Source organism: Panthera leo, chromosome D4 (assembly GCF_018350215.1).
Source record: "Panthera leo isolate Ple1 chromosome D4, P.leo_Ple1_pat1.1, whole genome shotgun sequence".
Classification (NCBI taxonomy): domain Eukaryota; kingdom Metazoa; phylum Chordata; class Mammalia; order Carnivora; family Felidae; genus Panthera; species Panthera leo.
In genome coordinates this window covers 89,015,260-89,034,140 of record NC_056691.1, presented here as the reverse complement: position 1 = coordinate 89,034,140, position 18,881 = coordinate 89,015,260, and the positions used below count along the sequence as shown (strand labels likewise).

At 49.9% G+C, this 18,881-nt stretch overlaps 1 protein-coding gene across 14 annotated transcripts in view; it reads right to left on the bottom strand.

Annotated features, from left to right (window-relative positions):
- PRRC2B (proline rich coiled-coil 2B) overlaps positions 1-18,881 on the bottom strand; it is an 88,824-nt gene that overhangs the window by 31,021 nt on the left and 38,922 nt on the right. For 12 of the 14 annotated variants that reach the window (XM_042912698.1, XM_042912702.1, XM_042912706.1 and 9 more), the window contains 7 exons: positions 17,008-17,249; positions 16,422-16,543; positions 15,493-15,635; positions 10,196-10,286; positions 6,858-7,050; positions 2,873-3,188; positions 681-874 (listed from right to left, as the gene is read on the bottom strand). In XM_042912698.1, coding sequence (XP_042768632.1) covers positions 681-874; positions 2,873-3,188; positions 6,858-7,050; positions 10,196-10,286; positions 15,493-15,635; positions 16,422-16,543; positions 17,008-17,249 — 1,301 coding nt within the window. The remainder of the gene's footprint in view (positions 1-680; positions 875-2,872; positions 3,189-6,857; positions 7,051-10,195; positions 10,287-15,492; positions 15,636-16,421; positions 16,544-17,007; positions 17,250-18,881) is intronic. The other 2 variants (XM_042912705.1, XM_042912710.1) reach the window with 2 other exon arrangements.

Sequence of the window (18,881 nt, the reverse complement as noted above, 5' to 3'; positions counted from 1 at the left end):
ACGATTACAACCATCACCCACGTAATCTTCTCTGGGGTGAAGAGCAGGTCCCTTTTAAAGCTCACAAGACACTAATGAAGAGGACACTGATAACACCGATCAACCAGAATGCAGGTGCCACAAAACCCTCGCTGCCCCTCTGAGGCCGGTACTCGTTGTTCCTGGCCCATCTGAGGCCACACTCGACCCGAGAAGCTGCACGATTAGGACCAGGAGGCACAGCAGTTCAACTCCACCCCTACAAACCCCCGTGCTTATCCCAAACTAGTACACCTCTCTGCCAGCTTTCCAAGCCCTCCCGGGCCTCCTCACTCCTTGGGACGGTCCCAGGGCGGACAACACTGGCCTACGGACAGGCTGCATGCAGTACACTGCTCTGAATGAAAACACCACTCTTCAGCGAGACTGCACTGGGTGAGTGCACACCCCGCTGCCACTGCCTCACCAACACCAGACAAGGGAAGACGCTACCAACAACCATTCTATTCATCCACGGGAGAAATCACTCGGAAAAACAAAACACGGCCAGGGATGATCTTCCAAGGCCATAAGTTTTCAGGTGCAGCCCCTAACATCCGTGCCAGTGATGGGGACATTCGAGTTGTTTCTTTTCATCGAAGGGGGAGGGGACCAGAGGAGGAGACAGGGGACATCCACACTCAGCGGTCCGATCTGTTTACCTGCTGTTGCTGCTGCTGCTGGCGCTGGAATCTGGGAGGAAGAGACTTCTGGTACTTGCCGAACTCCTGTGCGGGGGACCCAGCCTCCCTGGCGCCCTCCTCACTGCTGCCACTCTGAGCCACAGCCGGAGGAGCCGTGGGGGCTTCTTCTGAAAACGTGTTGGGGGTTCCCTGGGCGGGAAACTCAGGGGAGCCTGGAGGACAAGTAACCAGAGAAACGGCTGCGGTGAGCTCACGGAAGCCGGGCCAGCCAAACTTTGACGGCAAACGCTTGCTCTCGTCGGCACGGACGGTGCACGAGCTCAGGGGCTCCCCACGACGCCATCGCTTCAGAGGTGAGAGAGCGCTAAGGGTCGAGAGGTCAGAGGAACCACCAGGGTTCCAGAAGAGAAGGGTTCTACTGAAAAGGACCCCAGTAAATGAGAGAGCAGCCACCAGCTCGGCGACAGCCCACAGCCATCACCTGAGCGACACGAGTCAATGCAGCCAAAGGCCGTGCTGGCCACCAAGTCAGCACGCGTCCCCTGGCTGGTTGCCTCATCTGTGAAGGGAGGACAGCAACCCTGTCCATCCCACGGGCCTCTGTGAGCCTTAAGGGAGACAATGCATGCAAGGCCGGTAGCAAGTGCTCCCCACAACTTCCCATCTGTATACTCTCTGAAATTCCCTTCTTCCTTACCTCCACCCACCTTTACAGCTTTAACGAAGTAGAAAAGACATCAGCATTCTTAATCTTACTGCCGGGGACACCCAAACCCTGATGCAAAGCCTCAGGGGCCCAGCGGTGCAGCGCAGGGGGAACACGGAAGCAGCACAGAGCAGGTGCCCACACACCCCGAAGGCCGGTCTCAACTGAACACACTCACACCGTGGCACCCGCTTCCTGGACTCTCCACCGCCTGTCTCAGCGAGTGTGGACACCAGCACAGGCCGCACTCGGGCCTCAGTGAGAGGCGATGGACAGGACAGTGGCGGCTTCTCGGTGCTCCTTGGCCAGAAGGGGGCTGAGGACCAGCAGACCCTGACCACGAGTGAGACCCACCTGAGAAGCTTTCAGGGTCTGAAACTAACATCGGGCCCCTCTCTCCTAAACAGAGTTGGTTTTAGTTCGTTTAAGAAGGTCCCAAAGAACAAAGCTGGTCACAAAGAACAGGTTCTTTACAACTGCTACGAGGCACTTTCCGACGTGCAACGCTGTTCCACATCTCTTATGGAGCCATGTGGGTCCATCCCTCAGAATCCAGGCCAGGAAAAACATACTCTAACAAACAGGCGGGCTTCTCCCCAAGGTCACAAAGATACTTTGTGGTTTTCTTTCTTTCTTTCTTTTTTGAGATAGTGTGCATGTGCGAGCACAAGTGAAGGAAGGGCAGAGAGAGAGGGAGAGAGAGAATCCCGAGCAGGCTCCGCGTTGTCAGCACAGAGCCCAACTTGGGGCTCGATCCCACGAACATGAGATCATGACCTGAGCAAAAATCAAGAGGTGGACGCTTAACCGACCGAGCCACCCCGGCGCCCCACTTTGTGATTTTGGGTTTTTTTTTTTAATGTTTATCCATTTTTGAGAGAGACCGAGAGACAGAGCACGAGCAGGCGAGGGGCGGAGAGAGAGGGAGACACAGAATCCGAAGCGGGCTCCGGGCTCCGAGCCGTCAGCACAGAGCCCGACGTGGGGCTTCAACTCACAAACCGTGAGATCGTGACTTGAGCTGAAGTCGGCCGCTTCACCGACTGAGCCCCCAGTCGCCCCGCTTTGTGATTTTGTTAAGTGAACTCAGAGGGCCCTGGGCTTGCACTGAGGCCCGCCACCATCCGCATCTTTGGTTGAGCAGTGGCAGGGGTGACAATGGCCACAAGGCACGGAATGACAACCAAGCGGGCAGCGCGCACACTTTCCGTATCTAGAAGCTGCACGAGGTGCTTTCTGTACGTTATCTCACGTGCCCCTCAGCGTGTGGCAAAGTGCATACTAATTCCAGCCCATTTTACAGATGAGGGAACGCGCACCAGGGAGGTGAGTGGCCGCAGCCAGCCGGTTTCAGTCCCTGACACGGGATGTGAACCCATGCCGAAGCTCAACGGCCGGTGCTTCCCCGCCCCCTCCAGCTGCCCGCCACAGGCTGAACCAGTAAGGCAGGGAGGCACCCACAGCCTAGGGTGTCCAGTTGATGGGACAAGGGCCCAGCGCCTACCTTTGCGGACAGCAGGGCCATTCTCCTGTGGGGGCACCTTCTCGGTGCCTGGAGATCGGGGCACTTCCTTCTCCGCCGGTTTCGGGGCCTCGCCCGCCTTCTGAGCCTGCTTACGCTTCTGGTCCAGCTGCTTGAGCTTGGCGGCACAGGCTGCCAGCCTCTCCTCCCGTGCTCGGCGCTCCTCCTCCTCCCGGCGCTTTCGGGCTCGTTCCACGGCCTCGGACATCTCTGACTGTACAAACTTCTGCCGTGGAGGTGGCTTGTCCTCTTTGTCCTCGACAGACTGTTGCCGGAACACGCTGCCCAGCGAGGACTTCTGCCAAGAGAATGAAGTCTGCTGGAACAACAGACCCCAAACCCAGGAGACGGGGCCACCCCAGCATGGGAGCGGTTCTGCTTCCCAAGATCCCCGAGCACCTTCGAGAGGCAGCAGTCACGCGCGCCACGGACCTGGGTCTCCGGGCCCTTTCCTAACCTGCAGTGAGGTCTGGGCAAGTGTCAACCCTCCCTCCCTTAGCTCCCCACTGTAAGCTGGGGATAGAGGAGGCCCTCGGGATGGTGGGTGTGCAAGGAAGGATTCGCACCACACTCTGCATGGTGACCGACAAACAAAACAGCACCCTGGTGCTCCCACCACCACTAATGGGCACACAAGATAAGGGCCTCCACGGCTACTGGACGGGAGCAGGGACCACACGCTCATCCCCTGAGTTGCAAAACGGCTCTAGTCTTTCTCCCGTAAAAATACAGAAACCTCTGGGAATAAAGAGGTACGAGAAATTAAAATGCAGTCAGATCGACGGTTACAAAGTGACGCTTCATCTAAAAACATCTCTTCTGGCGACTTCATCCACTCCTGAGTCTCTCTCACCGGTCGCCAGTTACCGGACAGCAACAGAGAGAAGCCCACTCAACACCAGGAAGGTTCCTCCCTGATCTGCAGGGAACACCCAGAATATGCACCAGCACGGACGACGGCCAAGTTCTACCGATCCCCAGCCACTGGAACTCCGGCGAGGTGACCGTCACAACACACAGCTTCCCATTCTGAGTGCTAGTGATGCACAGAAGTGTCACGAGTCCTCAAACATAAACAAACACGGTCTGGGCCTTCTCCGGTCTGCTCGTGAACCCTCCACAAAAGCGCTATGCAACACGCTGACCGCAGTCAAGGACTTTTCCTCCTGACAGCTGGCTTCTCATAATCCAGAGACAACGGTGACAATTGTAAAAGATCAGAAACTTCTGACCTGGAAGCACGAAAGTACTTTCACACGATGTAACTGGGGCCGACGTGTTGCACTGTCCTTCACGTGGCCCTTGACCAGCCCCGGCCGCGCTCTGTAGCGCTGGGCACAGTGGCACGACAGAGCCTCCACCACCAGCCCCCAGTGCTCCCAGAGAGGCAGGAGCAGCACCCGAAGTGTATGAATACTTCCATCGAGACGGCTGACGCGCCTTTCCGAACTCCCCTAACGGTAGCTACCATTTCATAGACTCCATGCTCTGCAAAATACTTGAACTTTTCAGAAATCGGAATGCAGAAAACTACATTTTTCTTTCCCGACTCAGTTAATTCACATTGTTATGAGATCAAAACGAAATCTTCTTTGAATACTCACCAACCCCAATATATGAACAAAATTTGGATTCATTGCAGGGTAATTTCCAAGAATAGGTCTGTGTCGATTTGTTTTTTAATGTTTGTTTATTTGAGAGAGAGAGAGAGAGGGAGAGAGAGAGAGAGGGAAAAAGAGAAAGAATCCCAAGCAGGCTCTACCCAGTCAGCGCAAAGCCCGACGCGGGGCTTGATCTCATGAACCTGGGAGATCATGTCCTGAGCCAAAATCAAGGGTCAGATGCTTGACTAACTGAGTCACCCGGGTGCCCTAGCTCTATGTCAATTTTGTTTCGTTTTTGTTTTCCCCTGTACCCAGCACAGTGCCTGGTACTCAATTTTAAAAAAACAAACAAACCTGAAGATAAAGGTATTTTCATTTTATAAGATATGGAACCAGACTCCCTTAAATGGCAAAGTGCATTAAAAATGGCAAGTTTTGGGTGCCTGGGTGACTCAGTTGGGAGCCTGACTCCTGATTTCGGCCCAGGTAATGATCTCATGGCTGGGCCTGCGTAAGATTTCTCTCTCTTTTCCTCTGCCCATCCACTGCTGGTGAGCTCTCCCTCTCCCTCTCCCTCTCTCTCTTAAAAAAAAAAAAAAAAAAAAGCAAGGTTTGTTTTGGGTTTTTTTCCCCCAAATATATTTAAATTAATGCCTTCTCTGCCCCTAACACCGTGCCTCCTGCACAATTCAGTCCCAAAGTCATGAAGTCATGAAGTGTGGCAGGTCTGGCACCAGGAAGTCACGGCGGCTAAGAGCAGGTGGTCGGAACCCGGGCAGGGAGAGGAGGATGTCCGTGTGGACATGTGGCTGGTGTGGGAGTGAGCGCCCCATCAAGCTGGGTCAGGAGGCAATTCGTAAGGAGAGGTGGCCTAGAGGGGAGATTCAGGGCATCTGTGGGGTTGGGAGTGGGGGAACGACACGGATGGCTGAGTGAGTGAGGAGGGCATCTTTACAAGGGAGAGAGGGTGGGGGCAGAAACGGGAGACGGGTCACATACAGGGGAGCTGATCGAGGAAGTGTGAATACTGGGGACAACGGGAACAGGTGTCTCACTGTGGGAGACAGGAGTTACAGATACGCGGGGGAGAGAACTAGGTTGGGATGTGTGGAACCTGAGATATGACTGTGAACTCATAGTTCTCCACGCAGACACGGGAGTAAATAATAAAGACAACACGAACATGTACGTACGTGTGCACGCACATATCTATGTATACACACACGTTTCCTCACTCTGCCCACCAAAAGGACCCAAGAGCAGTGAGCACTCCTGGTGACCACATACTGGTTTCTCAATATCACAAGGGCTGATTTCAGACCGAGGCAGGGTAAGGACAAAATGAGCTTGGGAAAGGTTCTCCTGGTGGGCCTGAAGAAAAATTTTGAAAGGGCAAGAAAAGAGAGAGAGAGGAAAAAAAAAAAGAGAAAAGAAAAAAAAGCCAACTTGTCTAATCAGAAAGCAAGGGATTTGCTCCATAAGGATGGAGACACATAAAGACAGATGCAGCTTGAAGAGGTTCCCAACAGCCAACCCAAAAATACTTGGGGCTTCAGAGCCAACAATCAGAGGCACAGATCATAACCCATTGGTATCGATAAATAAATTCCAAGTTTCATAAGAACCAGGACATTCATAGCCTCAAAGTATCTCCCCACAAAATTCTCATCAATTACGAATGTGGAAGACAGAAACCCCACAGCGTGAAGTTCGGCGGACATCATAACCTTAGTCAAGAGATCAGAGCGAAGGCTGTCAGCAGGCGGGCAGAGTGGAATCAGTGACCTGGCGGGAGGCAACGTGAGCCAGTGTCACTCCTGAGAGATTCTAGCCACAAATGGAAACCCCGAACCCAATCGTGAGGAAGCACCAGACCCCACTCGAGGTACAGTCTACAAAATAACTGGCTTACAGTCCCCACAAGTGTCCAAGTCCTGACCGTTAAGGAAGGCTGAGGGGCTATCGTGGACCGAAGGCGGCATGGGACTCTGAACCGGATTCTTCCGTACAAAGAACATCAGTGCCACCACTGCTACAAGACGGAGGGGGTCTGGGGGCCAGATGGCAGTGGTTACCGATGCTGCCTTCCTAGCTTTGGCTGAGGTCACCCAGGAGGTAGAAAATAGACGCCAACGTGTTCTGCGGTGACAGGGCCTGGTCAGCCCGGCAACTTACTCTACAAAAGGTTCAGAGAAAAATAGTCTTTGTATCCAGCTAACTGTTTTGAAATTTTCAAAGACAATTTTTTTTTTTTTTTTTTTAATTAAAACAGGAGAAAGAAACGTCCACCTAGGAGTTTTATGCACGCGTGTGCGCCTTCCAAGCTCATCACATGCACAGAACCCCTCCAGTGCCCATGGTACCTGGTAGTCTGGGCCAGATGCCCAGCTGTGAAGCTTCCTAGAAGGTGGCTGAGGTTCTGGCACTTTGCGGACAACACGGGCCACACCCACTGCTTCACCCCAGTCCTTTCCTTCCTCTTGGGGACGCTTAGCATCAGCACTGTCCGCGGAGCTCATCGACAACTGCCGCTGCCGCCGGGGGTCCCAGCTGTTCCTAGGACAAACCACAGTGAATGTGAGTTTCCCCATTCGGCCCCAGTGCAGTCTGATCTTACCCGTCACAGGGCCTCCGGAATGCCGAAGCCAGCCGCCCACATACCAGTGTCCTTCCCTCGAACAGACCCAGCCCCTCACGGCTGAGAGGACACGCCCAGAACACCACAGTCCGGTGGCACCAACATTTACCAAGTCCCTCTTGCACACAAAGCTCTGGGCAGGATGTTTCACACCCATTACTTGGTTTACGGGAAAACAAGTCCTCACCCCCATTTTAAAGGGGTGGTAACGGAGCGTCAGAGAGGCTGGGGAGCTGCCTTCCCAGGAGGAGTGACTAGACTGGAACCTAAGATCCCAGAGGAAGGTCTCTCTCCTCATACCAGGGCTCCCTCCCTGTGCTTTGCATAAAGGAGGTGCTCGATCGATTTTCCTCAAAATAGCAAAAGAAGGCTCACTGAATAATGCCGTAACAGAGACCAAGAGGAGGAAAGCAGAGCAGACTCCACGTGAGAAAGGGGAGAGGTTCCAAAGGGAGGCTCGGAGGGAATGGAGATCCAGCCCCTGCTCACCTTTACCTGCCGCGGGGGAAACAAAGGCACCAGGGAAAAACACTGTGCGCATTTACCAAGCACCTCGTGTATGCAAAACAAGTGCCCAGCACACATCAAGGAGTTCCGAGAAAAGCAGGGAGTCAGGTGTGGCCCACACGTGTGTGTCCGCAGGTGTCCACACACACACCGGGGCGGGGGGGAATGAGGCCGCGGAGGTGGCTGAGGTCACGGCAGGGCACTAAGTGCTAGTGACTACTGCCTTCACCTTGAAAGGCGCGGAAACCACACGAGGCTCCCGACCCCCCAGGAAAGATGACAAGGGCACAGTGTGAAGGAAGGAGGCGAGCCGGCTAACCTCTGAGCGGTCTGGAAAAGAAAGGATGAGGTCCCAGCGACCCAGAGACGGTGAGCGGGAAGGGCTGGGATCCAGGGAAGTGTCCGGAAGCCGTCAACAGGTGGGGAGACAAGATGTAAGGAAGACCTGGGAGCTTGGAGGAGGAGACTCACAACCAGCTCAAAGAACACCGTAGAAAGATCAGGTTCAGCAGGGTGGGGTGGGGGCGGGGGGTGGTTTGGGGATTCTCAATTTGAGATGTCCTTGGTCACATTAGCAAAGCTGCGTCCAAATCCATGCCTAACTCTTTCGGTTGAATATTCAATTCACATCAACCGAAAGAGACAAGGAACAGAGTGTCCTACTATTCCAGAAGTCTGTAATATTTTATGTCTTTGCTTTTGATTTAAATGCTTGCTCACAATTCCTTCTGAGCTTAGTGTTCCAAGAACTGACCCACAAGATATTTCCCAAGTGCGTCTAAAACTTCAGTTAAAATCACACAGCATTAAAATAAATTAGAGAAGCCTCAGATAGTTAACTGTTTGTGTATCAGTGAAAAACTAGCAGAAGGTCACTACCAGCTCCCTCTAGAACAGCTTTAAAGGGAGGAACATCGAATAACCAAAAAAAAAAAAAAACCCCAAGGCTCGCAAACTTGGCCCTCTGAACATTCAGTTATAGACAATAAAACAGACAAAAGGAAAAACATCAAGGGGTGCCTGGGTGGCTCAGTCAGTTGAGCGTCTGACTTCAGCTCACGTCATGATCTTACAGTTTGTGAGTTTAAGCCCCATGTCAGGGCTTGGAGCCTGGAGCCTATTTCGGATTCTGTGTCTCCCTCTTTCCCTGCCCCTCCTCTACTTGGGTTCTGTCTCTCTCTTTCTCTCTCTCTCAAAAATAAACATTAAAAAATAATTTTTTTAAGGAAAAACAGCGAAGCATTAATACCTAAACAATATATAACATTGATCACATTTTAAAGGAAATACATTAAGTCTAATAAATATGCAAAGAACATAGGCAATTCCATACAAAAGAAAGCATCCATATTTGCTGGTATTCAACATAAATAAATAAAAAGCAAATTAATGCAGCTGTAGGTACTATTTAAAAAGAACCAGAGGCGCCTGGGCGGCTCAGTCAGTCGAGGTCCGACTTCAGCTCAGGTCATGATCTCACACTCTGTGAGTCTGAGCCCCGCGTCCAGCTCTGTGATGACAGCTCAGAGCCCGGAGCCTGCTTCGGATTCTGTGTCTCCCTCTCTCTCTGCCCCTCCCTTGCTCATGCTCTGTCTCTCTCTGTCTCAAAAATTAAAAAAAATTAAAAAAATTAAAAATTAAAAAAAAAAAGTACTAGCCATGGACACCTGGCTGGTTCAGTGCATACAAAGTGTGACTCTTGATCTCAGGACTGGGAGTTCAAGCCCCGCGTTAGGGATGGAATTTACTCCAAAAATAATAAAAATAGGGCGCCTGGGTGGCTCAGGCGGCTAAGCATCCGATTCTCGGTTTCGGCTCAGGTCATGATCTCACAGTTTGTGAGTTCGAGCCCCACATCGGCCTCCACGCTGACAGTGCAGGGCCCGCTTAGGATTCTCTCTCTCTCTCCCTCTTTCTCTGCCCCTCCCTTGTTCATGTTCCAGCTCAAAATAAATAAACGTAAAATAAGTAAATAACTAAAAATAAAAAGTCCTAGCCAATCATTCTACAATCAATCTATTATGACAAAAACTAGGGGGACCAGACTACAATGCAGTGATTTTGCAAAAGGCGTCATAAGTAAAATGAACCCAACGAAATGACCCAGAAAAGGGAAGACCGAAGGGGTCGAGGAAGCTCCGGAAATCTCGTATCCCCCGTCCGGTGCTTCTCCCAAGATCCCTGATGTGCACTCTAGCACGCACAACCCCGGAGTAAAGGGGTAAGTTGAACCCCGGTGGTTTCCCAAACGTGCTTGGCTAGAGAAACCCTTCCGGGCACCACACCCACAGAAGTGATCTGTGGAACCAGCGGCGTATACACACACACTCAGGGGGACACCGGCACAGCGGCTGAAACCACCGGGACTCAGCCGGCCCGCCAGCCACCCGGCCAGCGCGCCCTGGCTCCCGTCCCGCACGGCTGTGCCATCCGCAGAATGGAAACCAAATCTGCCCCAGTGAGGCTGCCGGGGCGACGAGGCAATGCGCCTGGCACGCTGACCGGCACCGATGCGTGCGCCTCTGGCCGCGGTCAAGCCCCGGGGGGCATCCTTACCACTTGGGCCTGCCGTCCTTCCCAACTTCCTCCTCCTCTTCATCATCACTGAACTTCAGTTTCTCGGAGTAGTCCACTTCCTCGTGAAGACCTGTAACCGGGGAGGGCCAGGGAGAACGGGCAAAGCCAAGACTCAGCAGCGCCAAGAGCGCCACACGGGGCGAGGGGTGGGGGGGGCTTCCTCCGGTCGGAGCTCGTCCTGGCCCAGCTGACGAGGAGGGCCACCCAGCCAACCGCAACCACCAGACAGACACTGCGGATCAAGTGAGGGACAGCTCCAGCTTCGGGTGACAGCAAGGCGGCCCCGTCAGATTAACCTTCCCACAGAGGACAGTTCTTAAATCGGGACAAAGTATTTTGGAATTATATTGGAAAGTGCAGAAGGGTGAACGAAAGAAGCAGGCAAAAACCAGACAGGACCCAGATCCATCTGGCAACACAGAGGCTCGGCCAGCGTGATTCGTGGGCTGCTGCTTGTGCCCTAGGGCACTCCCCGGCCTGAGCAGCTCAGGGGCAGAAAGTGCCCATCAGCTGGCAAGTGGGCACACACACTGTGGGAGATCCACACAGGGGAATGGTACTTTAGCCACAAAAATGAATGCAGACAGGGGCGCCTGGGTGGCTCCGTCAGCCGGGTGACCGACTTCAGCTCAGGTCATGATCTTGTGGTTCGTGAGTTCAAGCCCCGCATCGGGCTCTGTGCTGACAGCGCAGAGCCTGGGGCCTGCTTCCAATTCTGTGTCTCCCTCTCTCTCTGCCCCTCTCCCACTCGTGCTTTGTCTAACTCTCAAAAATAAATAAACATTAAAAAAAAAAAAAAATGAATGCAGACACACCCCCTCAACAAGACAAACCTTGAAAAACAAGCTCAGTGAGAGAAGCCAGACGTGAAAGGCCACATTCTATACTGGTGCTTCCATTTATATGAAATGTCCAGAATAAGCAAAACCACAGAGATAGAAAGTAGCTCAGTGGTTGCCAGAGGCTGTGTGCGGGGCTGGGGGGTAAGTGAGAGTGACGGTTAATGATACAACACTTCTTTTGTGGCTGATGAGAATGTTCTCGAACTGGACAGTGGAAATGGTTGCACAAACTTGTCAATATACTAAAGATCAATGAATTGCAGACTTTAAAAGGGTACATGTTATGGTATATGAAATTTGTTATATGCACTGTATCTTAGTAAAAAGGCAAAAAGCCCAATACAATGACAAAGCAGATTTAATGAAAAAGCAAGGGCAACTATATGCTGTCTAGATCATCCGCTGAAATACAACCACAAATGGGTTGAAAGGAAAAGGATTAAAGAAAAAAGACACACCGTTTACACAGTAACACCGGAGCAGTAGTAACATAGGACAAGACACACTCCAAGAAGCACTTCCAATGATAAAGGACATCTGCAAACAATACCAAGGGTCAATGTGTCGACTCATGAAAATTATAAATGTGCATATGCCCAACAATAGCTTTGAAATCAATGAAGCAGAAACTGATAGAATTAAAGTGAGAAACAGATAAATCCACAGTCACAGTGGAGAATTTACTGCTTCATTGTCTGAGAGGATCATACAAAAACATCAGTAACTACGTAAGGTCTGAAAGACACATTCCACAACCTTGATAGTGACTAAATTGAGATTTACAGAATGTAATAATCAACAACCGTAGAATACGCATTCTTTTCAAACGCACTTGGAATATTCATGAAGAAAGATCATGTTCTGATCATAAAACAAGTCTCAGTAAGCTGAAAAGAACTGAAATCATACAGTGCATGCTCTCTGACTATAATGGAATTAAATTAGAAATCTAGAGAGCCCCAATAATTAAAATGAACAGATAAAATGAAATAGAAACAATCCAACAATGGAGAAAATGAAAGCCCAAAACTGCCTTTTAGTAAAAGATTAATAAAACCAATAAGCCCTTGGCATAAGTAAGAAAAAGAAGAATACAGATTACCCAATTAATGAGAAAGAAAGAAGTCCATCACTACAGAGCTTACAGACATCAGAAAGAAAAGGAATTGCTATCAACTTTATACCAATAAATTCAATCACAAAGAACAAATAAATCCCTTGAAAAACACAACGTACCAATATTGACACAAAACAACAAAGGGAATCTGAGCAGTCCCATTAACTACTCATAGAAATTAAATTTATTATCACAAATGTCACCACAAAGAAAATACCAGCGCCAGGTTATTTCACTGGTGAATTCTATCAAGCATTTATGGGAGAAATAATCCCAAACTTACAGAAACTCTTTCAGAAAGTAGAGAAGGAACATTTTCCAACTCATCTTATGAGCCCAACAAAGAAATTAAAAAAAAAAGAAAATTATTATAGACCAATATCCACCATGGACATGGAGGCCAAGAACCTTAATAAAATATCAGCACATTGAATCTAGGTATACAAAAAGGTGTAGCTTAGTCTAGGAATGCAAGGTTGGTTTAGCATTAAAAAAATCAGTTGGTGCAGGGCACCTGGGTGGCTCAGTAGGTTGAGCATCTAACTCTTGATTTCGGCTCAGGTCATGATCCCAGGGTCGTGGGACTGAGCCCAGCATCAGACTCAATGCTGAGCAGGGAGCCTGCTTGGAATATTCTTTTTCTCTCTCTCTCTCTCTCTCTCTCTCTCTCTCTCTCTCTCCTCTTCTCTGCTCATGTACATAAAAGGAAGGAAGGAAGGAAGGAAGGAAGGAGAAAGAAACAAACAAAGAAACAAACAAAGAAACAAAGAAAGAAAAAAGCAATCCACCAGATTACCAAAATAAAGGAGAAAAACCTTATAATCACAGCACAGGAAAATTTATTTAACAAAATTCAATACCCATTCGTGATTTAGAAAACATTCAGCAAGCCAGAAATACAAGGAAACCCTCAATCTGATAAAGAACACCCAAACCTTACAGCTGACATCAGATTTAATGGTGAAACACTAAACGCTTTCTCCACCAGATCAGGAACAAAGAACTTGAAACAACCCTGTACTGAAGTACCACACAGCATTTAGGCAAGAAATCAAAGGTAGGGGGCGCCTGGGTGGCTCAGTCGGTTAAGCTGAGGCTCAGGTCATGATCTCACAGTTCGTGGGTTCGAGCCCCACGGCAGGCTCTGTGCTGACAGCTCGGAGCCTGGAGCCTGCTTCGCATTCTGTCTCTCTCTCTCTCTCTCTCTGCCCCCCTCCCACTCTCTTTCTCAAAAACAAACGTTCAAAAAAAAAAAAAAAAAAAAAAAAAAAAAAGGAAAAAAGAAATAAAAGGCATATAATCTGAAAAAGAAACATAAAACCATCCCTATTTATAGACAACATGATGGTTTATGTAGAAAATTCTAAGAAATGGGGGTGTCTGGGTGGCTCAGTTGGTTAAGCATGCAAGTCTTGATTTCAGTTCAGGTCATGGGAACTAGAGCCCCACGTGGGCTCCACACTGAGTGTGGAGGCTGCTTGGGATTCTCTCCCTCCCTCTCCTCCTTCCCCACTTATGTGGTGTGTGCACTCTCTCGCTCTTTCCCTCTAAAAAAAAAAAAAAAAATCTTAAAAATTCTAAGAAATCAACAGAAACTAGTAAAACTAAAGAGCGTATTCAGCAAAGTGCCTACAAGAAGGTCCACACACAAAAATCAACTGTATTATCTATAGGAACACCAAACATAAGAAATAAATTACACTTAAAAAAAAAAAAATCATGCCATTTACAGCAGCATCCAAACAACATCAACTACTTAGGAATAAACTCAACACAAGATGTTCAAGACCTCCAACACTGAAAACTGAAACAGAACTGAAGAAAGTCAGAGATTCACCCAAGTTCCTGGATGGGAGATCCAAGGTATCATCTATCCAGAAATACATTCGACGCTGTCCTACCCAAAATGCCTCTAGGCTTTTTGTAAATACTGACAGGCTGATCCTAAATTTATACGGGAATGAAAAGACCTTACAGTCAAATAACATGAAAGGGAACAAGGCCAGAAAGCTTATGCTACCTGAACTTTAAGACTTACTATAGAGCGACAGTGTGGTGGTGGCATGAATGAATCAATACATCCAGGACACAAACAGCGTCCAGAAATAGACCCACACTTATCTGGTCAATTGATTTTTGGCAGGTGCCAAAGCAATTCAATAGGCAGAGGAAAGTTCTCCCAACAAATGGTGCGGAACCGGATATCCTGACGGATTAAAACGAGCCTCAACTCCATCTTATGTACAAGAGTTAATTCCACGTAAATCACAGACCCCAAAACAAGAGTTGAAACTATAGAAAATAAGGGAATATCTTTGCTGTCAAGGAGAGACGAAGATTTTCAGATAGGACGCAAAAGAAACAACCATAGAAAACATAAACTTACAAATTAACCTTCATCAAAATAAAAAAACTCATCAAAACAGTGCTAAAAAAAAAAAAATGAACCAACAAGACAAGCAATGGGGGAAATATTTGTAAAAAGTAAGTGGCCAAGGACTCGTACCCATGACTTACTTGTAACCTACCGCTCGAAGAAACGAGAAAATCTACCAGTTGCCAAATAACACAAGAAAACTTATTCATCAGCATTAGTCATCAGCAAAATGCAAATGAAATGCACAATGAGACACCACTACACACCCACCAGAAGGGCTAAAATTAAAAAGACTAATCACGTGGAAGCGTCGTGAGGATACAGGGGACCCGCGTTCCCCACAGCCACCGTGGAGAAAGGTTTAGGTGGGTCTCACAGGCCCGATCACACACCTTCCCTCTGACCTAACAATTCACTCCTGGGTACCGAATGAATGAATGTACTATTCGATAGGAACTCCCCTCAGGAGAGGGGAGGCCCTGGGTTGGGAGTGGGGAGTTGGGGGGGGGAGTCTGGTGGGGGGCGGGGGAGGGGGGACATTCGGCACACATGTATCCGTTTGTCAAAACTGCATCATTAAAATGGGCACCTGTCAATGGAATTCACGTGTACGTGAACGCAAATAAAAAGGATTTTAAGAGAAAATCATCAGGTTGGCAGACGGGGCATGGTAGTTGTTGAAGCTAGGTGATGGGAAGCTGGGGGCTCATTACCCCATTTACAGTTCGGTTTAACTTTCCCATTCCAAAAAGTCTTTTTGGCAAGTTAACAAAATCTCCCATGGATCTGAGATCAAGACCAAAGGCCAACAGGAGTCAGTGCTCAGAGAGGAAGTCACCTCTGGCGAGGTGGCTGGTTAAGGGACGCACACCTTGCTGCCGGGGGGCCTTCAGCCCTGGAAAGCAGAGGCGACCCCGACCCTGAAAGCCCCACAACCCACCTGCCCAGCCGTCGTCGGCGTCGGCGTCCAGGTCGTCCAGGCCCTTCAGGTTTTCCGCGTTGATGATCGTGGGCCGCGGCGCCCGTCCCACCAGCTGCCTCAGCGGGCGGATGGGCCGAGTCGTTCCCAGCCTGCTTTCTTTTCTGATGAGGGCGAGAAGAGTAAAGATCTGGCCTCGTGTCAAGTGCACAGATGGCAGCAAAAGCCAATACTTTTCCAAAAATATGTCCCACACTGCAAAGGTTCATGGTTGCATTTAATATTTAAATCCTCTCCTTTAAGGGAAAAAAAGAAAAAAAAAACTTCTAACGGGGGCGCCTGGGGGTGGGGGGCTCAGTCGGTTAAGCGTCCGACTCTTGGTTTCGGGTCAGGTCGTGATCTCTCGGTTTTGCGGGTTTGAGCCCCGCGTCGGGCTCTGCGCTGGCAGTGCGGAGCCTGCTTGGGATTCCGTCTCCCTCTTTCTCTACCCCTCCCCCACTCGCATGGTCTGTGTCTCTCCAAATAAATGAAGCAACTTAAAAAAGTTAAACTAATAATGAAAAGATAAAAGAAACCTACACCGAACAAATACGTCCCAGAGAGTATCGCCTCATTCCACAGTTTTATATACTCGGCACTAACGCCTCGCATAGCAGCCACAAACACATGCCAAAACTTCCAACTCTGTCAAGAACTCGCGATCATAATACAAGCTCGTCTAGCTCCAGATCCCAGCCACCCCACACACCCTGGAGCTCTGAGTTGGTTTTCAGAGTCTCCAGGACTCTGAGCTCTGAGTTGGCTTTCAGAGTCTCCAGGACTCTGAGCTCTGAGTTGGCTTTCAGAGTCTCCAGGAGACAAGACACCTTCGCACATGAGCCCACGATGTTGTGCAATACAACCACCGGGGGCAATTTCTACACACGGGACTATTAATGCAGTAGCCTTACCCATCTTGGTCATTCATCTGGAACTGTCTAAAAGGGACACGGGGCTCAAGACGGAGCTGGGGGAGGGGGAAAGGTCCTCGTTCCACGGTACCCTGGTTCTCTGATGACTGTGGCGAACACATCTGAAACATAACATCAATGAACAGGATTTTCCGGTAATGGCTCAAATTCTAAGTTCCCCTTGCACTCGAATTTGTTTGGGAAAAATAGAAAATGGGAGAAAGAGACAGGCAAGTCTTGGAACTTCCCAGTTAATCCTACCACCATCTCCCCCATCTGTTTCCTGCCGTCAGTAAGTGAACCTGGGGACTCGTGGTGTCCGGGGCAATGCCTGCCTCTCCTTTTGCTAAAGAACCAAGGCTGAAACAGTATCTACATCACCAGGGAAAGAAGCCGAAGACCCTTAAGATCTGAAAAGGGGGAGAGCAAACGCAGAAGTAACGGGCACTTCCGAGGCAGGGTGTATCGGGGCAAAGACACTGGGAGGGGGAACCGAGGTGGATATTCAACCACTTAGAGTAGGTTCTGCCTTCGCAAGCAATCCGACTCCATGGGAAAAAAAAATATGCACACTCTGAAAACTTACAAAAGCAGGAAGCATGTCATGGTATGTAGGTGGGTGGTATACATTTCCCATGAACTGTGAAGCCCCTTTGCGGACAGGCTGAGCCGGGCGGAGAGAGGGGTCCTTAGAATCGCTGGTACATGCCGAGGAGGGGGCTCCGTCTCCCGCACTCGAGTTCCTGCTGCCCAGCTCAGTCGGGGAGGCGCTCAGAGACGTGGCAGAAATTATGTTTCGCCCACCGCCCTCCCTCCAGCTTGTCACATCTGGAAATCGAAAGGGGGCAAAAGGGGAAAGGAAAGAGGAGGGGGGGAGGAGGGATTGTATGAGGGTCTGAAGGTCAAGGGACCCCCTCATTCACCAAAAACAAAAGCCCCAAAAGTGCAGAGTCGAGTCAAGTGGTCGAATCTGTCACGGAAGGTGGAGGACGGACACCTGGCCAACGAGTATGAACTTGCTGCGGGAAGTCGGGCGTGAAGAGAAACGCAAAATAAGGTCCACTCACAGAGAAGGCAGGTAGAAGCAAGACGCGGTCTTCATGGGTGAATATAAACCACGCACACCCACAGATCGACCACCCCAAAGAAATCAGGACAGCCCAGATGAAACCGCGTTGGGCCATCTCTCCCACGATCACTGACCCGTCAGGAGCAGCACTGGCCTTTACGTTAAAACTGGACCGAGTCCTATGGTACCTGGCTAGAGGAGCGTGCAACTCTTGACCTCAGGGCTGTGAGTCTGAGCCCCACTCTGGGTGTAGAGATTACTTAAAAATGAAATCTTTAAAACTGGAGTAAGTCCTGACGTGTTTCGACTCTGATTCAAGGTGACATCTCTGGTCACACAGACTCCCCGGGTCATATGAAGCAGAGCCCCTCTCCCTCCAAGTGGGGGCGTGAAAGGGTCTGGGGCCCTACCCACCAGGCCTTCACCCGACTTGGTCCTGCTCCAGCCCACAGGGCTCTCCTACAGGTCACAGATTAAAACCTTCCCACCTATCGACCTTTCTAAGATGACGTTTCCCACTGCCAAACATAGCAAGATGTGGGGGAATTACGGGCCAATGAGAAATCAGATAAGCCTGCCCCTTCTCAGTCAACGTATGGCTAGGAGGTGAAACACAAAGCCCCTGAGTACTTGACCCTCAAGAGAAAGAGACACAGCACAGGAGCCACAAAATCAGGGTCGGCTCCCGGCAATATGACCGCCTTGAGTGTGACCTTGGGCAAGCCCTACGGCCACTGCTCTGGCCACTCCTGCTTCTTCTCCTTCTCCTCAAATGAAGAGACGGAACTGATCCCAGGAGCCTCTGCTAGGTCTAAATTTCTGTGGTCCTACAAAGCAGGTCATCTTAATCCCAGAAAGCTACACAGTTCTCGGCCTGAGAATTTGGTTACCTATTTGGGGCAGACAAAATAACCCACCACAGGCCCCTGAAAAGGTAACATGCTCATTAAGGAGCCACCTAGTGATCACTTCCTGTATCGGGTGTCAGTTCTAACTCTAACCCCGGGACACCTTGGGGATTAATCAGGACAGGCAGACAGAAGTCCCTCCATTTCAAGACCTGATCAAGCCCTCCCCTCCCCCCCATCCCAAACAAACAAAGTACATAAGAGCTATTTCACAACCCTTGCTTAGAACAGATGGAAAAATCTCATTCCTCAAAAAAACCTTAACCTCTAACCGCTCGAGGCCACTAAAAAGAAAATCCTACCTGCAAGTATTGCTATATAATCCTGCCAACTCCTTGGCTAGACCCCAGGTGAGGGAACTGCGGAGACAAATCCTAGACTGGCTACCAAACAATCCCCAAGGGAACATGTTAAAAACCAGAGATTCTCGGGGCACGTGGGCAGCTCAGTTGGTTAAGTGTCCGACTCTTGACTTCAGCTCAG